Source organism: Falco rusticolus, chromosome 1, assembly GCF_015220075.1.
Source record: "Falco rusticolus isolate bFalRus1 chromosome 1, bFalRus1.pri, whole genome shotgun sequence".
Classification (NCBI taxonomy): domain Eukaryota; kingdom Metazoa; phylum Chordata; class Aves; order Falconiformes; family Falconidae; genus Falco; species Falco rusticolus.
In genome coordinates this window covers 30044840-30059462 of record NC_051187.1, presented here as the reverse complement: position 1 = coordinate 30059462, position 14623 = coordinate 30044840, and the positions used below count along the sequence as shown (strand labels likewise).

The 14623-nt window shown below is 51.3% G+C and overlaps 1 protein-coding gene across 9 annotated transcripts in view; it reads right to left on the bottom strand.

The window, feature by feature from the left end:
* NCOR2 (nuclear receptor corepressor 2) overlaps positions 1-14623 on the bottom strand; it is a 253577-nt gene that overhangs the window by 141394 nt on the left and 97560 nt on the right. For all 9 annotated transcript variants that reach the window (XM_037375337.1, XM_037375342.1, XM_037375343.1 and 6 more), the window contains exon 4: positions 11829-12009. In XM_037375337.1, coding sequence (XP_037231234.1) covers positions 11829-12009 — 181 coding nt within the window. The remainder of the gene's footprint in view (positions 1-11828; positions 12010-14623) is intronic.

Here is a 14623-nt window from a genome sequence, read left to right as displayed (position 1 = left end):
CACCCCACAAGCAGCAGTGCTACAGCAGCACCCCGGGACCCACGCGGGGAATAGGGGCCACAGCCCCTGCTGCTCACAAGCATCTCTGGGCACCCAGCAAGGCCCACCGCCCCGCGCAGGATATGGGCTGACAGGGGAGCACGGGTGGTGCAAAGCAACCGTCAGCTGCACCATCAGAGCCAGCCGCTGGCTGCACTCAATGCTTTATTGTTCTAATAATTGTGCAGACACGTGGAAGGGGATGCCTCGACATTCACCGCTTGTTTGAGTAGCCATTTCCTTCGCTGCTCTGCCTGCTTTTCCATCAGGAGGCCGCATCCTGAGTCCCAGAGGCGGCGGGCGGGGGGGCAGCAGTGCTGGCCATCCCCACGGCCGGCGGGGAAGGAAGGTGGGAGGAAATAACATCCCGCAGCAGCAGGAAAGGCAGGCGGGTCCTGGTCCAGATGTAAGTGGCAGCCAAGCCCTCTGCCTTGACAAGGCCAGAGAAACATGCAAAACAAACTTTCATGAGATTTTTTTTGCTATAATATTTCCCACACCCCCCATTCAGCAGGTAGAGATGGCTTCAGGGTGTAGGGACCACGGGGCGGCATCTTGAGCGTGACACTCCTCCAGCATCACTCAACTCTGTAGTCAGAGCAAGACTGACCAAGGAAAGACTGAACACCCACGAGAGCGCAGGATCAAGCAGCTCCCGAAGGCTCAGGGGAGAAGCACCATTTCTAATTGCAAACAGCTGTGGGAGTCGCTCAAACTGCAAACCTCTGCCCAGGCTGCTCCTCTAAAAAAGGTTGAAGCACCCTGCCTCTCAAGGCCAGGATGCTACAGAAAAGAACCCTGAACACGTCAGCTCCCATAGCAAGAATAAGGCCACAGTGAATTTGTTATTATCTGTTAGCAAAGCAGCAGCTTCCCACCAAGGCTGGAATTTCCATCTTGGTTTGGCAGGCACAGGGCTGTGAAATGATTACTGTGTTTACTTTTCCTTTGCTAACTATAAAATCCCATTCCACTGCCCTGCCAAGAATGACTGAAGCTAATAAAATTCAGGCATTTGGAAGAAAGCAATAATAAACCTCCCTTTTGGGGCCTTTATGATGAAATTTCCCCACTCCAATCAGCGATTATGCTGTATTCATGAACACTAGTGATGTCTCCAAGTGCACCCAGATTGACTCAAATCAATATTTAGCTTTGCTCAAGATTGTAAGCCTTTCTCCATGTGGCTGCTGAAGGCAGGATCACTGAACTGCACAGGTAGAAGAAGCCTTTGAAAAACAGCTTACAAGTATACAAGGCAGCATATATATATGTGTGTATATATATATTAAAAAAATGCAGGCTTTTCAATTACTGAAACCTGTGAAAGTATATACACATGAAACATTCATGGATGCATGAATTCACAAATCCCTCGCCAAATATATTGAATGCCATTAATATAATGCACATTATATATTTATATACATATACCCGCCTGTTCTTTAGCAGCTTTCCATGTTCAAAAGACCGTAACGTACCACTGTTTACATCTGCCACTCTGCCTGCCGCAGAGGCAGAAGCACATTAGCTGTTGGGGGCAATGTGCTTTACATCATACCTGTGATGGCTGGCATGAGGTACGGTAACACAGACCTGAAAAACAGCCTGAAATAAAAGCCTGTGCTTGGTTCGGTCGCGTAACCACGTGGGACAGCTTGGTTTGCGCTAGGCAATGGTTCGTTCTTAAGCAGCCACAGGAATGACAGCATCCTAAGCGGAGATCAAAAGGCAGAAACGACCACCGCTGCTCCGCAGGGAACAGTGCAGAGAGGAAAGAAATCAGCCATGTCCCTTCTCAGGGCAGTGAGCAGAGCAGGTGATTCAAAGGCAAGCCTAAGAAGCGTTACTGTGCAGGCAGGGGAGGTGATGAAGTGCCACGGCAGTGGCAAAACCCGCTGCCAGCGTGTGCTGGGGCAGTGCACTGCAGGCTCCACAGCCCTGGGGGGAATCCCTCGGGATGCGGCAGAGGCACCACGCACCAGGCAGCCCCACATCTGCTGCTGTCCCCTCCTCGGCACTGTCAGATGCCAGTACTCTGCTGTTCCCCTGCATCCCACAGGAAAAGGTATCAGGTGCAAGATTAAAGGGGCTGCCAGCCTTGGCCGGGATGAAGGCGAGCACAGGCTGGGTTGAACCCTGGCACGTGCAGATGCTCGGTCAGGGCACTATGATGACCAAAGAGCAACTAGATCTAGGTCAGGACTGCGAGGAGGTGCTTCAGGTCACCTCATCCCTTGGTGCTTCCCGTCCCCCAACTTCTGTTTTTGAATGACTAAACCAGGGGGAGGACAGAGCCCATCACTCCCACCCCGAGCCAGTTCTGCTGCTGGGTGAAAGCCCATTTCCAAGGGCAGAGGGAGCAGGCTCCGCCACACTCTCGCTCCTTATCCTCCTGGAAAAAGATGCCAAGAATTAGAATTACATTTTTCGAGAGCAGCAGAACAAGCCAAGGGCCTGTCAGCTTGTCCTAAAACAACCCCTATCCGCTTGCCGAGCACACAGCCAGCATTCCTGACACACACCAGCGTCCATTGCCCCCTGGCCCCCCCATGCAGCATGAAGCTGCAGAGCATTCCGTGCTGGAGCAAGCCAGAAAACCCTCTGAATGTTCTCTGCCTAAAACACAGCCAAAGAGGTTTTACATTTAAAAAGCAGGTTTGGGTCCAAAAAGAAAGGAGGTTTTCAGCGAGTGATTATAACTAGGCCCTTTGGCACTTGACAGCTCCTCTCTTGTTATCGATGCTAAGGGTGTTGTTAAGAGATGAGGCTCCACGAAGCACGGATGTGAAGTCACGGAGCTTTAGCAAGGGCTGTTGCCATGTTCAATATGTTATTACAGCTCCATCACCACAGGCACAAAGAGCAGCAACTCGTCTCTGCCAAATCCATCTCTGAAATCACTCCCCTACTCCATCCCCTCCAGCTGCAGCAGGCAAACACCATCGATTGCCTTTGCATCTCCTCCACAGCTTTCCACGCGGCGCTGGGAAGGAAGGCTTGAGCATGAAATACCCTCCTCAAAACGCAGCATGCAAAATGAATCCGATCGGTGTCACAACTCGCCGGCTTTTGTTGTGTGAGTCAGAACTGTGGACGGGCTGCATTTCATAACCATGGAAAAGTACAACACAAAAAAATGTGCTCGGCGCTGTAACATTCACAGAGAAGACACCCGAGCTGCTCCCACCAAACCCCTCGCCCTCCTCAGGAGGACCCTTGGTGAGGAGGGGCGTGCAGGGACACCACATGCAAGGAGGAAGGCAGAGTCCACCTGTGAGACATACGTGCTTGTGAATTGATAACAACCTCCTGCTGCTGCACTGCCTGCACTAACCGGCCAGATCCCATGGAAGCAGGAGGAACCACATGCCCCATCCCAGAGCATGCCTGGATCGGGTGGGAGCTTGAGCAGGGCTCCGTGCCCAGCTGCACCCACACCCCCTCCCAGAAGATGAGGGGAAGAGAAGAAACCCAGATCAGGCTGAAACTGCAGGGGGAGAATAAAACAGCCAGGACGTCACTCTTGGTAGCAGGATTGAATTCTTCCCTGGAAATTTATTCCAGATGGGGGTTTCTTTTTTACCACAAATGTGCAAAAAAGGACAGCAGCGGTGGCTGGAACAGCCCTCCTCACCCTGCACCATCCTGTGCAGGGACAGCCTGTGCCAGTCCCTGCCGCGCCAACCCCGTCTCCTAAGTCCTACCCCAGGACTGACAAACACCAAGCTGGCTTTGATCTCCTATATTTTCAGGACACAACACAGCACATTAGAATCCTTGCTATTAAAGAAAAAAAAAAACACAGAAAGAGACACATAACATGTACAAACACTCCAAAGATGGAGAAGAAAAATCCCCGTGAATCCACGCAGCACACCCAGCTCACAATGCTGCCCTGTTGCAAGCAGCAAAAGCTGGCAATATTTCTGCCAATTACAGGGGTGAGGCACACAAAGTCAAGGGACTTTCTTTCCCTCAAGCAGATCAGGTGAGATGTCGCACTGCACGAGCCTTGTAATATCGACTGAATGGAACAGAAAAGTCCAATTATGTAAATGATGAAGCAGGCTTCTGAGAAGCAGCCAGCCTTATCACGCCGCCCTTCTCCACCGCTATGGCTTGAAAGGCAATTTAAAAGGTTGTTTTGGATGTTGATCACTGCAAACTAGCCGAAGAAGTGCGAAACAGCCACCTATGCTTGAGGCACTGTCAGATCACCCATGGGTTTGCCAGCCGTGCCGAGCCCCGGCCCCCGTTGCCTGTGGCGCGGGGACCACCGCAGGCTGGCACAGACAGGGCAGGGGGGAGCCAGGCTGCAGGCAGCTTGGGGAAGGTCAAGTTCAGCTTTTACATCCTGCCTCCGGAGTATTTCCTCAGCCCATGGGGGCTTTCCCTGTCAAGCCCAAGGCTCTTGGACGACAGTTCAGTTCTTCAGCCACAAGAATTTCAGCTGCAAAATGGAATAAAATCATCTCGTCAATCCCAGCGCTCCTTCCCTTTACCCCCCACAGCCCCAAGGCCGGCTGGAGGAATGGAACATCTCGCAAGGACTACGCAACGCCTAACAGCATCTGGTTTTCAAATGAAATCAGCACGAGCCCATGCATGGGACAGAGCATCCCATTCCAGATACAACACTCCTCCGGCTGTTTGTTCCCTTGGCTTCCTGTCCGGAGCTGGTGCACAGCGCAGGCTGCTGCCCAGCCCTTGCAGCCATCCCAGCACGGTGATGAACTCTGGGCACGCCATGGCAGCCAGGCTGCTTGCACGAGGCAGACACACGCTCCCAAAGGTGTGTGTGCATGCGCAGGTGAGTGGGGATCAACACTCACAATCACCCTCCCGCAATTTGGAAACGATCTTCAGAGCAGGGAGGAAAGCAGAGGATGGGATAAATCCAGCCAGAAGTGTTTGTGCTGTGACAACATGAACAATGCAATTATTTCAGCTTTTAAATATGTTTGGAATGACAGAGGATGCCAACATCTCCCTCATCTTCCCAGAAATAGCTTTGAATCATTGCTGCCCTAACACAAAGGCCCCCCCTCTTCCACCCCACCGAATCCTTTTTGCAATAAGATTTTTATCAGGCACAAGTCGACAGGGTGAGCAAATGGGTGGATGTTGAACACATCACAGGAGGATCCTCCTGCAGCTGCTGAACTCAACAAGCCCACACCACTCGCTCCTGGTGGGCACCCAACTGCACCACCAGCCTCGGGACAGCAGGGAGAGCCCAGCCTGCCTCCCAGCCAAGGCAGCTGCAAGGGGACTTAATAAGAAATGCAGTTCTCTGTGGGGGAAGGAGGACAAAAGCAGTCAAGGTGTAGGTACGTCTGTGCCCCCTAACATTGTTTTGTTTCATTGCTCAGACCTGAGGTTAGGAGCCACTTCCATCAAAGTCCGCTACTCCAAGACGCGGTTGGGAAGCTACACAGTGTATGCAGGCTTCGCCATCGTGCACCCTACCATCCTTCGGGCAAGAACTGTTCTTCTCATGGCAAGATGTCTGAGCCGTTCTGCCTTCCACAGTGTGAGAATTTTCTTCTTGTTGTGGCAAGTCATCTGGGGCATTCACCTTCCATGGGGCTGATGAAGTTGCGCACTGGCACAGAACTCCGCATCTCACTTGGGTTTTGGATAACCTGGAGCAAACAGCAGGGTGCCAGCAGCATCAGCATGTCCTGTCTCCATTGGTGCTACCGCAGCTCCACAGGATCCCTCTGCCTGGGCATCCCACAGGGCTCAATGGCAGCCACGCCCAACCCGCCAGATGTGGGCACAGCCACAGCTGGCCAAGGAACCAGCTCACTCTCCTGTGGCAGAGGTGCCTGGCCAAGGAAGGCAGCCCTTCGCTGTCGCTGGGTCCCCACTTGCAGATGTTCACCAACAGCACCAGCAACCAGCCCAGAGCTTTTTCCCACGTGGAAAACAACCTCCGGTGGGAAAAGGAGAGCCCAGCGTGATCCATGCCACCAGCTCAGAGGCTACGGGAGGACAAGCGCCCAGGGACAGCCGACACGCACAGCTTGGTTTGGTTCCCCAGCCCCTCTGTGCTATTGTTCCGCAGCAATAAATCACCGGGAGGCGCTGGAATTCAGGGCTGGTTTCTACAAGAGGGAACCCAGGGTGCAGGAACGGAGATGCCGCCTCGCTTTTGCTTGCTAATTCCCTCGGCGGCTGGCATGCTCAGCGCCTTTCGGAGCGCTCCACTCCTACGCATCCCGCCAGAGCGCCGCGGCTCTCCCAGTTCAAAGCACTGCTGTGTTTCCACCCCCTCTGCTCCCTTCCCCCAGCACTGGATTACTCAATTAGAGATTATGCTTTTGCCAGTTACCTCCAAGCCAACTGGGGCCTTTGCCAAGGTCAACACAAGTTCCAGCCAGTTTCATTAATAACTGCAAGACCAACCCACTGGAAACTCTGAGAGGTTAACCCCAGCAACAGATCGATGTTCCCATAACAAAGCCATGGAGCAGAAACACGACTGGTGATTTACCAGCCAGCCCAGCTAGCCACAGTGGGAGCTGTGGTGCTGCCCATCCAAGCATCCCTCCCCGTAGCCAGGCAAACCCCGCTGCTGGTCCCCAGCTCCTCTCCCCCAGCGTATTCGGCAAGGGATGAAGCTAGCAAGGAACAGCGGGGCCAGGGGGAGCAGGGCTCCCAAAAGGCCTTTTGGTTGTCCTCGGTGCTCTGCCAGCCCGAGGCTGGGGCAGGGGTTAGCAGGCTAGCCAAGAGCCTTTCCATCCCACAGCCTATCTTCCAGGAGTTTATTGTGAATTGGGCTCTGGAATGGGCAGCCAGTGTGAAATTTGGCATGTATGCTGCTGGCTTCAATGCATCATTAAAAAGGCATTTTAAATGTGTTAATTCCTCCTTTTTCAATTAATTGCTGTTAAAACTACATTAATGTGCATCAAAGCAAAATACCCTTTACCCCAATTTCTGCTTTGCCATACATATTTCCTGGCCCTGGTGCTGTCTTTTCCAAGACTCCCCCCTTTCCTTTTTATTCTGTTTTTTAGTCTGTAGCACAACATAAACACTCGTGCAGAAAGGGAAGAAATTAAGACCCTTCAACAATGTAAAGCAGAGTCCAAGTCCTAACAACACATGGCTTCCTAATAGCCTTTTTCCATCAATAGTTGTTATTTATTTTACAAAAGAGGTAAGTGGCATTGTCCCTTGTACAGATGGAGACATCTGAGATACAGAAATGGGAAGAGACTTACCCGGTGACCAGCAGCCTGCCAGGGCAGATGGCAGCAAGGTTCAGGTTTCCTAAGCCTCCACCCAGCCCCGTACCCGTGGGACTACATGGCTCCCCGTACACATATTCCTGCTGGAGCTCAGGCTATGCATAAGTGCAGCCAGCCAGCCCTTGCAAGGGGACTAAATGCAGATCACGACTGACTCACATCCTATAGGAAGGAGCAACAAACCACGTACGTGGTGGAAAAGCAGTCTCAGAAATGGGAAGAAGAACAAGTGGAAGCATAATGGGAATAAGAGATGGACGGAGGGAGAGGCAGGACTAATTTCCAGCTCTGGAGAAGGCAGAGCAGGCGTTGCTCGGCCATACACACCATGCTGACCATCCCTGCGGGGCAGGATCACACACAGCACCAGCTGCGCACGTATGCGCAGAGACAGGAGATCATGCAGATCCATTGCTGGCCTGCTCTGGGGCAGTCTGTTTTGCTCCTATCTGCTGTTGACGTGATGGAGGTCCGTGACACACTCTATTGGAAAGAAAGCAGAAGCCACCGAGGGTCCTGGGAACCAGCTCCTGCACCTCTGCCAAGAGCACACCCGGCAAATCTGCATCACAGCAGTTCTTCCAGTGTATCTCACATCCAGGCTTGCAGTGATTGAAAAAACAGCCCTGCTTCAGCTGTGCCTGGTTATCCTCAGCCAGCTCAAGGGAGCACCTTCTCAGAGGCAGCATCAGCCTGTGCTGGCAGAGAGGGCACGGGGAGATTTTTATTCCTCCCCCTGCAGAACGAGCTCACCGGAGCCCTCCTGGCCACTTCCAGCAGCAGGAACCCAGGACTGTGGCACTGCAGCGATGCAACAGCAACCCCTCTTGCAGGGGAAAAGGTGCTGAAGTGGGGGAAAGCAGGCAAGAAACAACCTTCTGCTCCCCAGCTTGAAAAGAAACACCAATGTTTAAAGATATGAGCAATGTGAGGTTCATAAGGAAAGGTATCTTTTACTAGACCAACTGAGATTCAGCTGTAAAGCTGCTGCTTTTGAAAGGCACGCTGCCCCAAAGCATGGCTCCTTCCTTCGGTTATAACACGCTCAAACAGAAGACATTACCTTCTCCTTACAAACCAAGCCTCACTTGGAATAAAGCTGCAGTGATTCTGAACAGGGTAAGGGGGCCCAGCTCACCCCACATTTGAGAAAGGTAGATGAGGAGTAAGAGGCGTAAGAGATCCACTTCTCAGGGAAAAAAAAAAATCTGGAACTTGTTACCGCATCTGCCACATCAATTACTTCATTTGTGTTCAAAGCACAGATTATGGCCCAAAACAAAGGCCTTGGAAATGTGCAGGGACAGTGTTAGCTTCTCCTCCCCCGGCTAAAGGTTTGTAAATCTGATGTAACTGGTAGTTATCAGGAACGTGCTAAACTCACACCCCACTACCAACCTGGTTCTGCATCTCAGCTCCACTGCTGCTCCAAAAGCAGCAGAGACCCACAGGTACCCACAGCCTCAGAGCCACATCCATTGCCGCTGCACCAGTCACATCCCCTGGGACGTCAGGCTGGCACCCAGCGCGTGTAACCGACCCCCTACCCTTTTTACTGAGGGCTTTGTGAAGCTCTTCTGAGCAAAAATTAACTCGATCTGCAAAATCACCGTGAAAAGCAGTCCTTGTGCTGTTGCTCTGATGAGTAAATTGAGCTCCTCCCCACACAGTGACTGCAACAACATGGAATGGGGTAAGGGGTAAATGAACAACTTGGATACTCTCTGAACACCACCAGCACGTTTAGTAACACTGGGCTCACACTATGCATCTCACCCAGTTTGCAACGCTGCCCTAGATAAAGTATCGAACGACTTCGTCAGGCACTGAGTCAGCAGCACAGATGGAACAGCAAATGTCCCTCCCCAGCTCCGGTCACTGGAACAACACAAGTCCTGCCGCCACGCGTGTGCCGCCGCTCTGGGACACGCATCCTGCCGCCACGCGTGTGCCACCACTCTGGGACATGCGCAGCTCACAGATGCACAGAGACCTCTGGCTCTGCACCCACCCAGAGCCTGTAGGAAGGGAGGAAGCTGGCAGAATAACCCCTGAGCATAGGGACGTGCTGAGCAAGCAAGAAAAACACGGTACCGCTAGAAGCGAAGTCTCCGCAGGGATGGAGCGGAGCAGAAATTAGCCGCCAGGACGGGTTGCATCATGACATGTTGTTTTAGGAGGTCACATCAGCATGGCAGAGGCGCTGATGGCAGTCATGGGGCTCAGCACAGAGCCTCTTGGGAAGGTCTTTATCAGCTGTTCTAGATGCCGATTTACACCATCCTAGCCCAGTGCCGAATTCAGCTGTTGCTGGCTTTGCACAGACTCAAAAAGTAGTTTTACATGTGTAAATAGCCCAGATACACAAGTGTCCAGAGCTTGTGGCTTAAGACCAGTCTCAGCTCTTTGCATTTCTTCTAATTTTTTCCTTTTTTTTTCCCCCCCTTTTTTTCTTTTGCATCCTCATTTGCACACCCAGAACAGCTCCTCTAACACACTGAGGCTCAGAGTGATGCACAGATGTGCTGAAGGAGCTTTACCACGACCATAATGCCCACAAGCAGTTTATAGACTAGTCTGAGGATGCCCACTGAAGAATAAAGCCAAAAGACTGCTATTAATCCAGTTTCCCATGCTGCAAAGGCAGATATACCTTCAGAATGGTAGTCCTAGGTCCCGGACTTGTCTTCTGCTCCCAGCCACTTCAATGTGCTGAGATCATCCCAGTCTGGCAGTGAGCTCCATCAAATCCATTCTGGAAACAGCTCCAGCTAGTTTTGAGCAACTAATCCCAGCGTCACTTAGGCTCTCACCAGCCAGGGACACCACTTTTTTTTTTTTTTTCTTCCTTCCAGACTCTGAAATTACAAATGGCTCCACTAAAAGCATAATCCTGTCTTGCTAAATTGTATCTCACAGCTTTCTCTCCCTCTCTTTCATTAACAAATGTTTTAAGCCCTATAAAATGCATGTAATTCTTGGAAACGTGTCACAGACCAAGAAGCAAATACAGCCCCCAAACTCACCAACTAATGCCTCAAGAGCAGCTTTGCCTATTAGAAACAAATAGCTGAGACAATACATGGTTTTCTGGTGAGAAGCAGAACAGAACTACTGATGGAAATTACGTCCAGACAGAAAAGCCATCCTGGTTTCCTCATGTCTTTGGAGAGGGATATTTTTTCTTTCGTGTTTTGCCCATCAGCCACCCAAGCCAGCATCCCCCGAGTACACGCTACGGTTCAGAGCCACCACAACACATCCTGGTGGCACAGAGAGCAGACTCCTGGCTGGTCACAGCATTACCTCAAATAGACACAGCTCAGAAGGAACAACAAAGATGGGACATGGAAGGGCCACAAGACCTCAGAGGCACCTTTTCCAAGGCAACACACTATCAAGAGCTAAAGGAGAGCAAGCTGATGCGTCTGGTGCATTTCCTGTGGCCTCCAAGTTCAAACACAGCTCAAAAACAGCTGCTCCATCCCTTCCAGCATCAGCTCACCATTCCTGATTGGCAGTCCCTGCAGCCACCTCCCCCAGGAGATCCAGCCAGGCCTCCCCTGGCATCTAAACTACCCAAAGTAGTCCTTATTTGAGACAGGTCAGAGGGATCTCACGTAAAGCCCACCAGTACCATATGGACAAGAGATGCCTGAATATCCTGGCACTCCCTAGCAAGAGCTTTCTCGCCCATCTGTTATTTCAGTCAGCTCCCACAGCGACACAGCAAGCCACCCCCATCACCCTGGGTACCCATGCCCTTCCCATTCATTTCATGGAGGGCTCAGACACCTCTGAAGCCCAACCTGCAGATGCATTAACCCTTGGCGCTCGCTCACAGCGCTGGACTGGCAGCACAAGCCAGCTGCCCCCAAGCATGTTTACCCACCAAGACTTTCCTGTCAACCAGGAATATGTCCAAGCTCGAGGTAAAAATCAAATACAATTTACCCCAACAGAGCATGAAAACAAATCCAAATAGGCACACAAGCAAGGGATTGCTCTTTGCAGCATTTACTACATGTGCAGAGGGGACAACTGCAAGCTAACAATTTGCTTTGTTAAATGAGACCAATACAAGGGAGGCTTTCCTGGGGAAGATTATATTAAAGAACCACCAGCAACCAATTCAAACCCTTCAAACACTGATATTAAATAAAGAAATAAGATAAATGAGAAAGGTCAAGGAAAAATCAAATCAGGGCATGGTACCCAGAAAAGACAGACATAACCACCCGTAAATCAGCCTATAGAAGCTTCCAAATTGTTCTGGTGCATCTAATAGCCCAGTAAATGCAAGTCCATGACTAACAGTTACAGGGAAGGCTAATAAGCTTCTGTTTCCCCAGAGTGGTCACTCCACCTCAGTATCACCCAACACCACCAAGCACTGCTTGATGCATCAGGAACCACCATCCCCACGGACTGCAGTAGTGGCTCAGACATAGCTCTAAGACACACCAAGAGGATCCCAAAGCACAGAGCCCACACCCAGCCAGCATCCCAGGGCTTCTGTCCCCTTACCTTTGAGAGATCCTCTGTCCCTCCCTGCTGGCTCTGGTTCAGGAGAGGCGAGTGCCGCATCAGGGGGTCCTGCAGCAGATCCAGGCGTGGCCTCTTGGTTTCAATGAACTCCAAGTCTGACGGCTTGGTCAGGTCAGAGAGATAGGAATGCGCCTCGGTTCTCAGGTGCAGCTCCTGAGATCTGGGGACAAAGAGAAAGGAGCCTGTAGAAAGCAAACCACCTCTACTCTCCCACTGCAAGGCACTCGAGGAAGAGAGAGGGCTCAACTCCTGCCTGTCGCCAGAAGGATGCACGAAGGGTGGCCAGGTGGCCCTGGACTCAAACACCTCATGTCTCTGCAGACCCAGGGTGCACAGCTCCATAGCTCAGCTGCTGGGCACAGTGCATCTCCCAGAGGGCTCTCTGCACGCAGGCAGAGTGGGGCATCACCCGGGGCTGCAGGATCACCGCCATCCTCCAAACCTACCCAGCCACCCTTCTGTCCCCCTCCCAGCAACGCCGCTGTGGCACCTGGAAAGCCATCTCCCATCCCACCACGCACAGTGGGTGGCTGCCCCTACACCAGGGCAAAGTGAATGAGGCTCCAGGTTAAAGCCTTCCTTGTCACACCACGTGGGTCAGGCTGGTCAGGAAAAGCCAAAGCTTGGAAAATCCTCAAATCTGGCCCACAAATCCTCCCTGTGGCCCCTAAGCCCAGGCAGAGCCCCCTTCTGCCACAGTTATTTAGTCAAAGGTACCTGCACCACTGTTTATATTTAGCATCTTCTATAGGAATACCAAAGATTATATGCTGGAGAAAAAATGCACACTCCTCTGTGGCTAGACAGTAGGGATTTACTTCTCCAGGATGGAGGAAGAAAGAAATCGACCACACATAGTTGCACATCTCTGACACAGACCTGGCAAGCCATAAAGGCACATCAGCCAGCGATAGCAACTGCACCAGCAAGTCACATCGGGCTCAAATATCTTTCACCTGTTAAATACGATGCAGTTGGTAATACCTGGAAATTGGGCTTGGTTTTGCTTTTTTTAAGCAAATGTAAAACTTCTTTTGTAGCTCTATTTTTCCTAGCAGGATTCTCTTGTGGGAATTGTAAAAGGATCCTACAAAAATACATTAAAGCTTTTACTATGCCCAAGGATTAGCTTTGCTGCAGCAACACCAAGGGTGTGTTTTTAACACTTCAGGCAGAAGTGTCTCTTAAAAAAATAAAAATAAAATGAAACACAGGAGATTCAAAGCTTGGAAGAAAACTGGACTTTTTTTTCTTTTCCCCTTAAACATGATTGTTCAAGTTCTCCTGAGCTGCGTGGTGAAGCATCCTCCCCAGTTACCAAACATCAACAGACCAAACAGCCTTTGAAGATCCTGGAAGGGGAGGAAGGAAAGGGATGCACCATGTCAAAAGCAAGCGTAAGAGACAGGGGGTCTTGTGCATCATTTGGCCCCCATTTGCAAACTGCAACTGCTGACATTATTTTCACCTGGCTAATTAAGTACCTCAGAGAGGACAACAAAAAGGGAAGGACCCAGAGCCCTGTGAAGCCAGCGGCAGTCCTGCCAGCAGCTGTGATGGCTCTGCACTGCATCCAGCAAAAGCCTTGGGGGGCACCACCTAGAGCGAAGTCCTCCGCCCTCCCCCGCACCAGTGTGGCACACTCAATGCTGCTCCAGGGAAGCAAGTTGGGGTTTTTCTTGGTTTTTTTCCCCCCCCCCCTTTTTTTTTTTTCTCCTCTTTAAACATCAACAGCAGGCAGAAAGCCTGTGCACGCCAAACGCCGCTGCTGTGGGTTTGGCACAGGTGGCTGGCGCTAGGATTCGGGCAGCAGCTTTGCTGCTGACATACAGAAACAGAATCTGGCTCATCCTCTTCCTCCTCCGCAGCAAGAAGGGGACGGGATTGCGGGAAGGCTCTGGCACTGCCTTTGCCACCCCAGGCTCCAGCAGAGGAGAGAGCGAATGCACAACTCACGCAGCAAACTCTGCAGAGTAGAACGGCTCTTCCATTTGGCATTGAAGCACAGCTCCCTTCACCTGCAAACACTTTCACACTGAATGATCCTCAACTTTTCTCAGCAAGCCCAGAAATATCTCCTGGCACCTCTCAAGTTTCCTGCTGGCTTGTCCCAACCCCTCGTGCAAACCCTGCCCGCCCGCAGCTGCACACTGACATTTCGGGCTCTGCTGTAAAACCCAGGAACAATAAGCAACTGTTGAGCTGGGCAGGTGCTAAAATATTCCAACACCCAAGGCTCTCCTGTACCGAGGCAATTAAAAATCAAATGTATTTATTTCCACTTCTACCCCTTTTTTTTTTTTTTTCCTAAGGCCATATTACCAAGAAGCTGCTAATTGACACAGGACGGCTCTGAGACCTCTGCAGTTGTCAGGAACCCAACACCACCCGACACAACTGCTACGCTCAGAAAAAAACATGTATTTTTAAGATAAGAGCAACGCTCAGCTTTGCAAAGGCAGTTACTTACAGCAAGGCAGGGGCCATGCTGGGGAAAGCAGCTGCAGTGTTATAGAGTGTTATTTTATTTCCATTTCCACATCCATTGGAACTGCTATTAACTTTATCCACTGGAATTTCCAGCCGCTCCCAAGATCGCTTTGCCTGACACAACCCGCTCAGCCTGTCCCGGCCGCAAATACAACTGCTCTTGCTTGAAGCCTTCACACCTTTCACTCTACATCCACACCTGCAGTGAGCTCCTTACAACAGACTTTCATAAAATGATGACGCCCCTGTCAGCGTAAAAATAGCCCTGCCTGAAAAACCCTCCC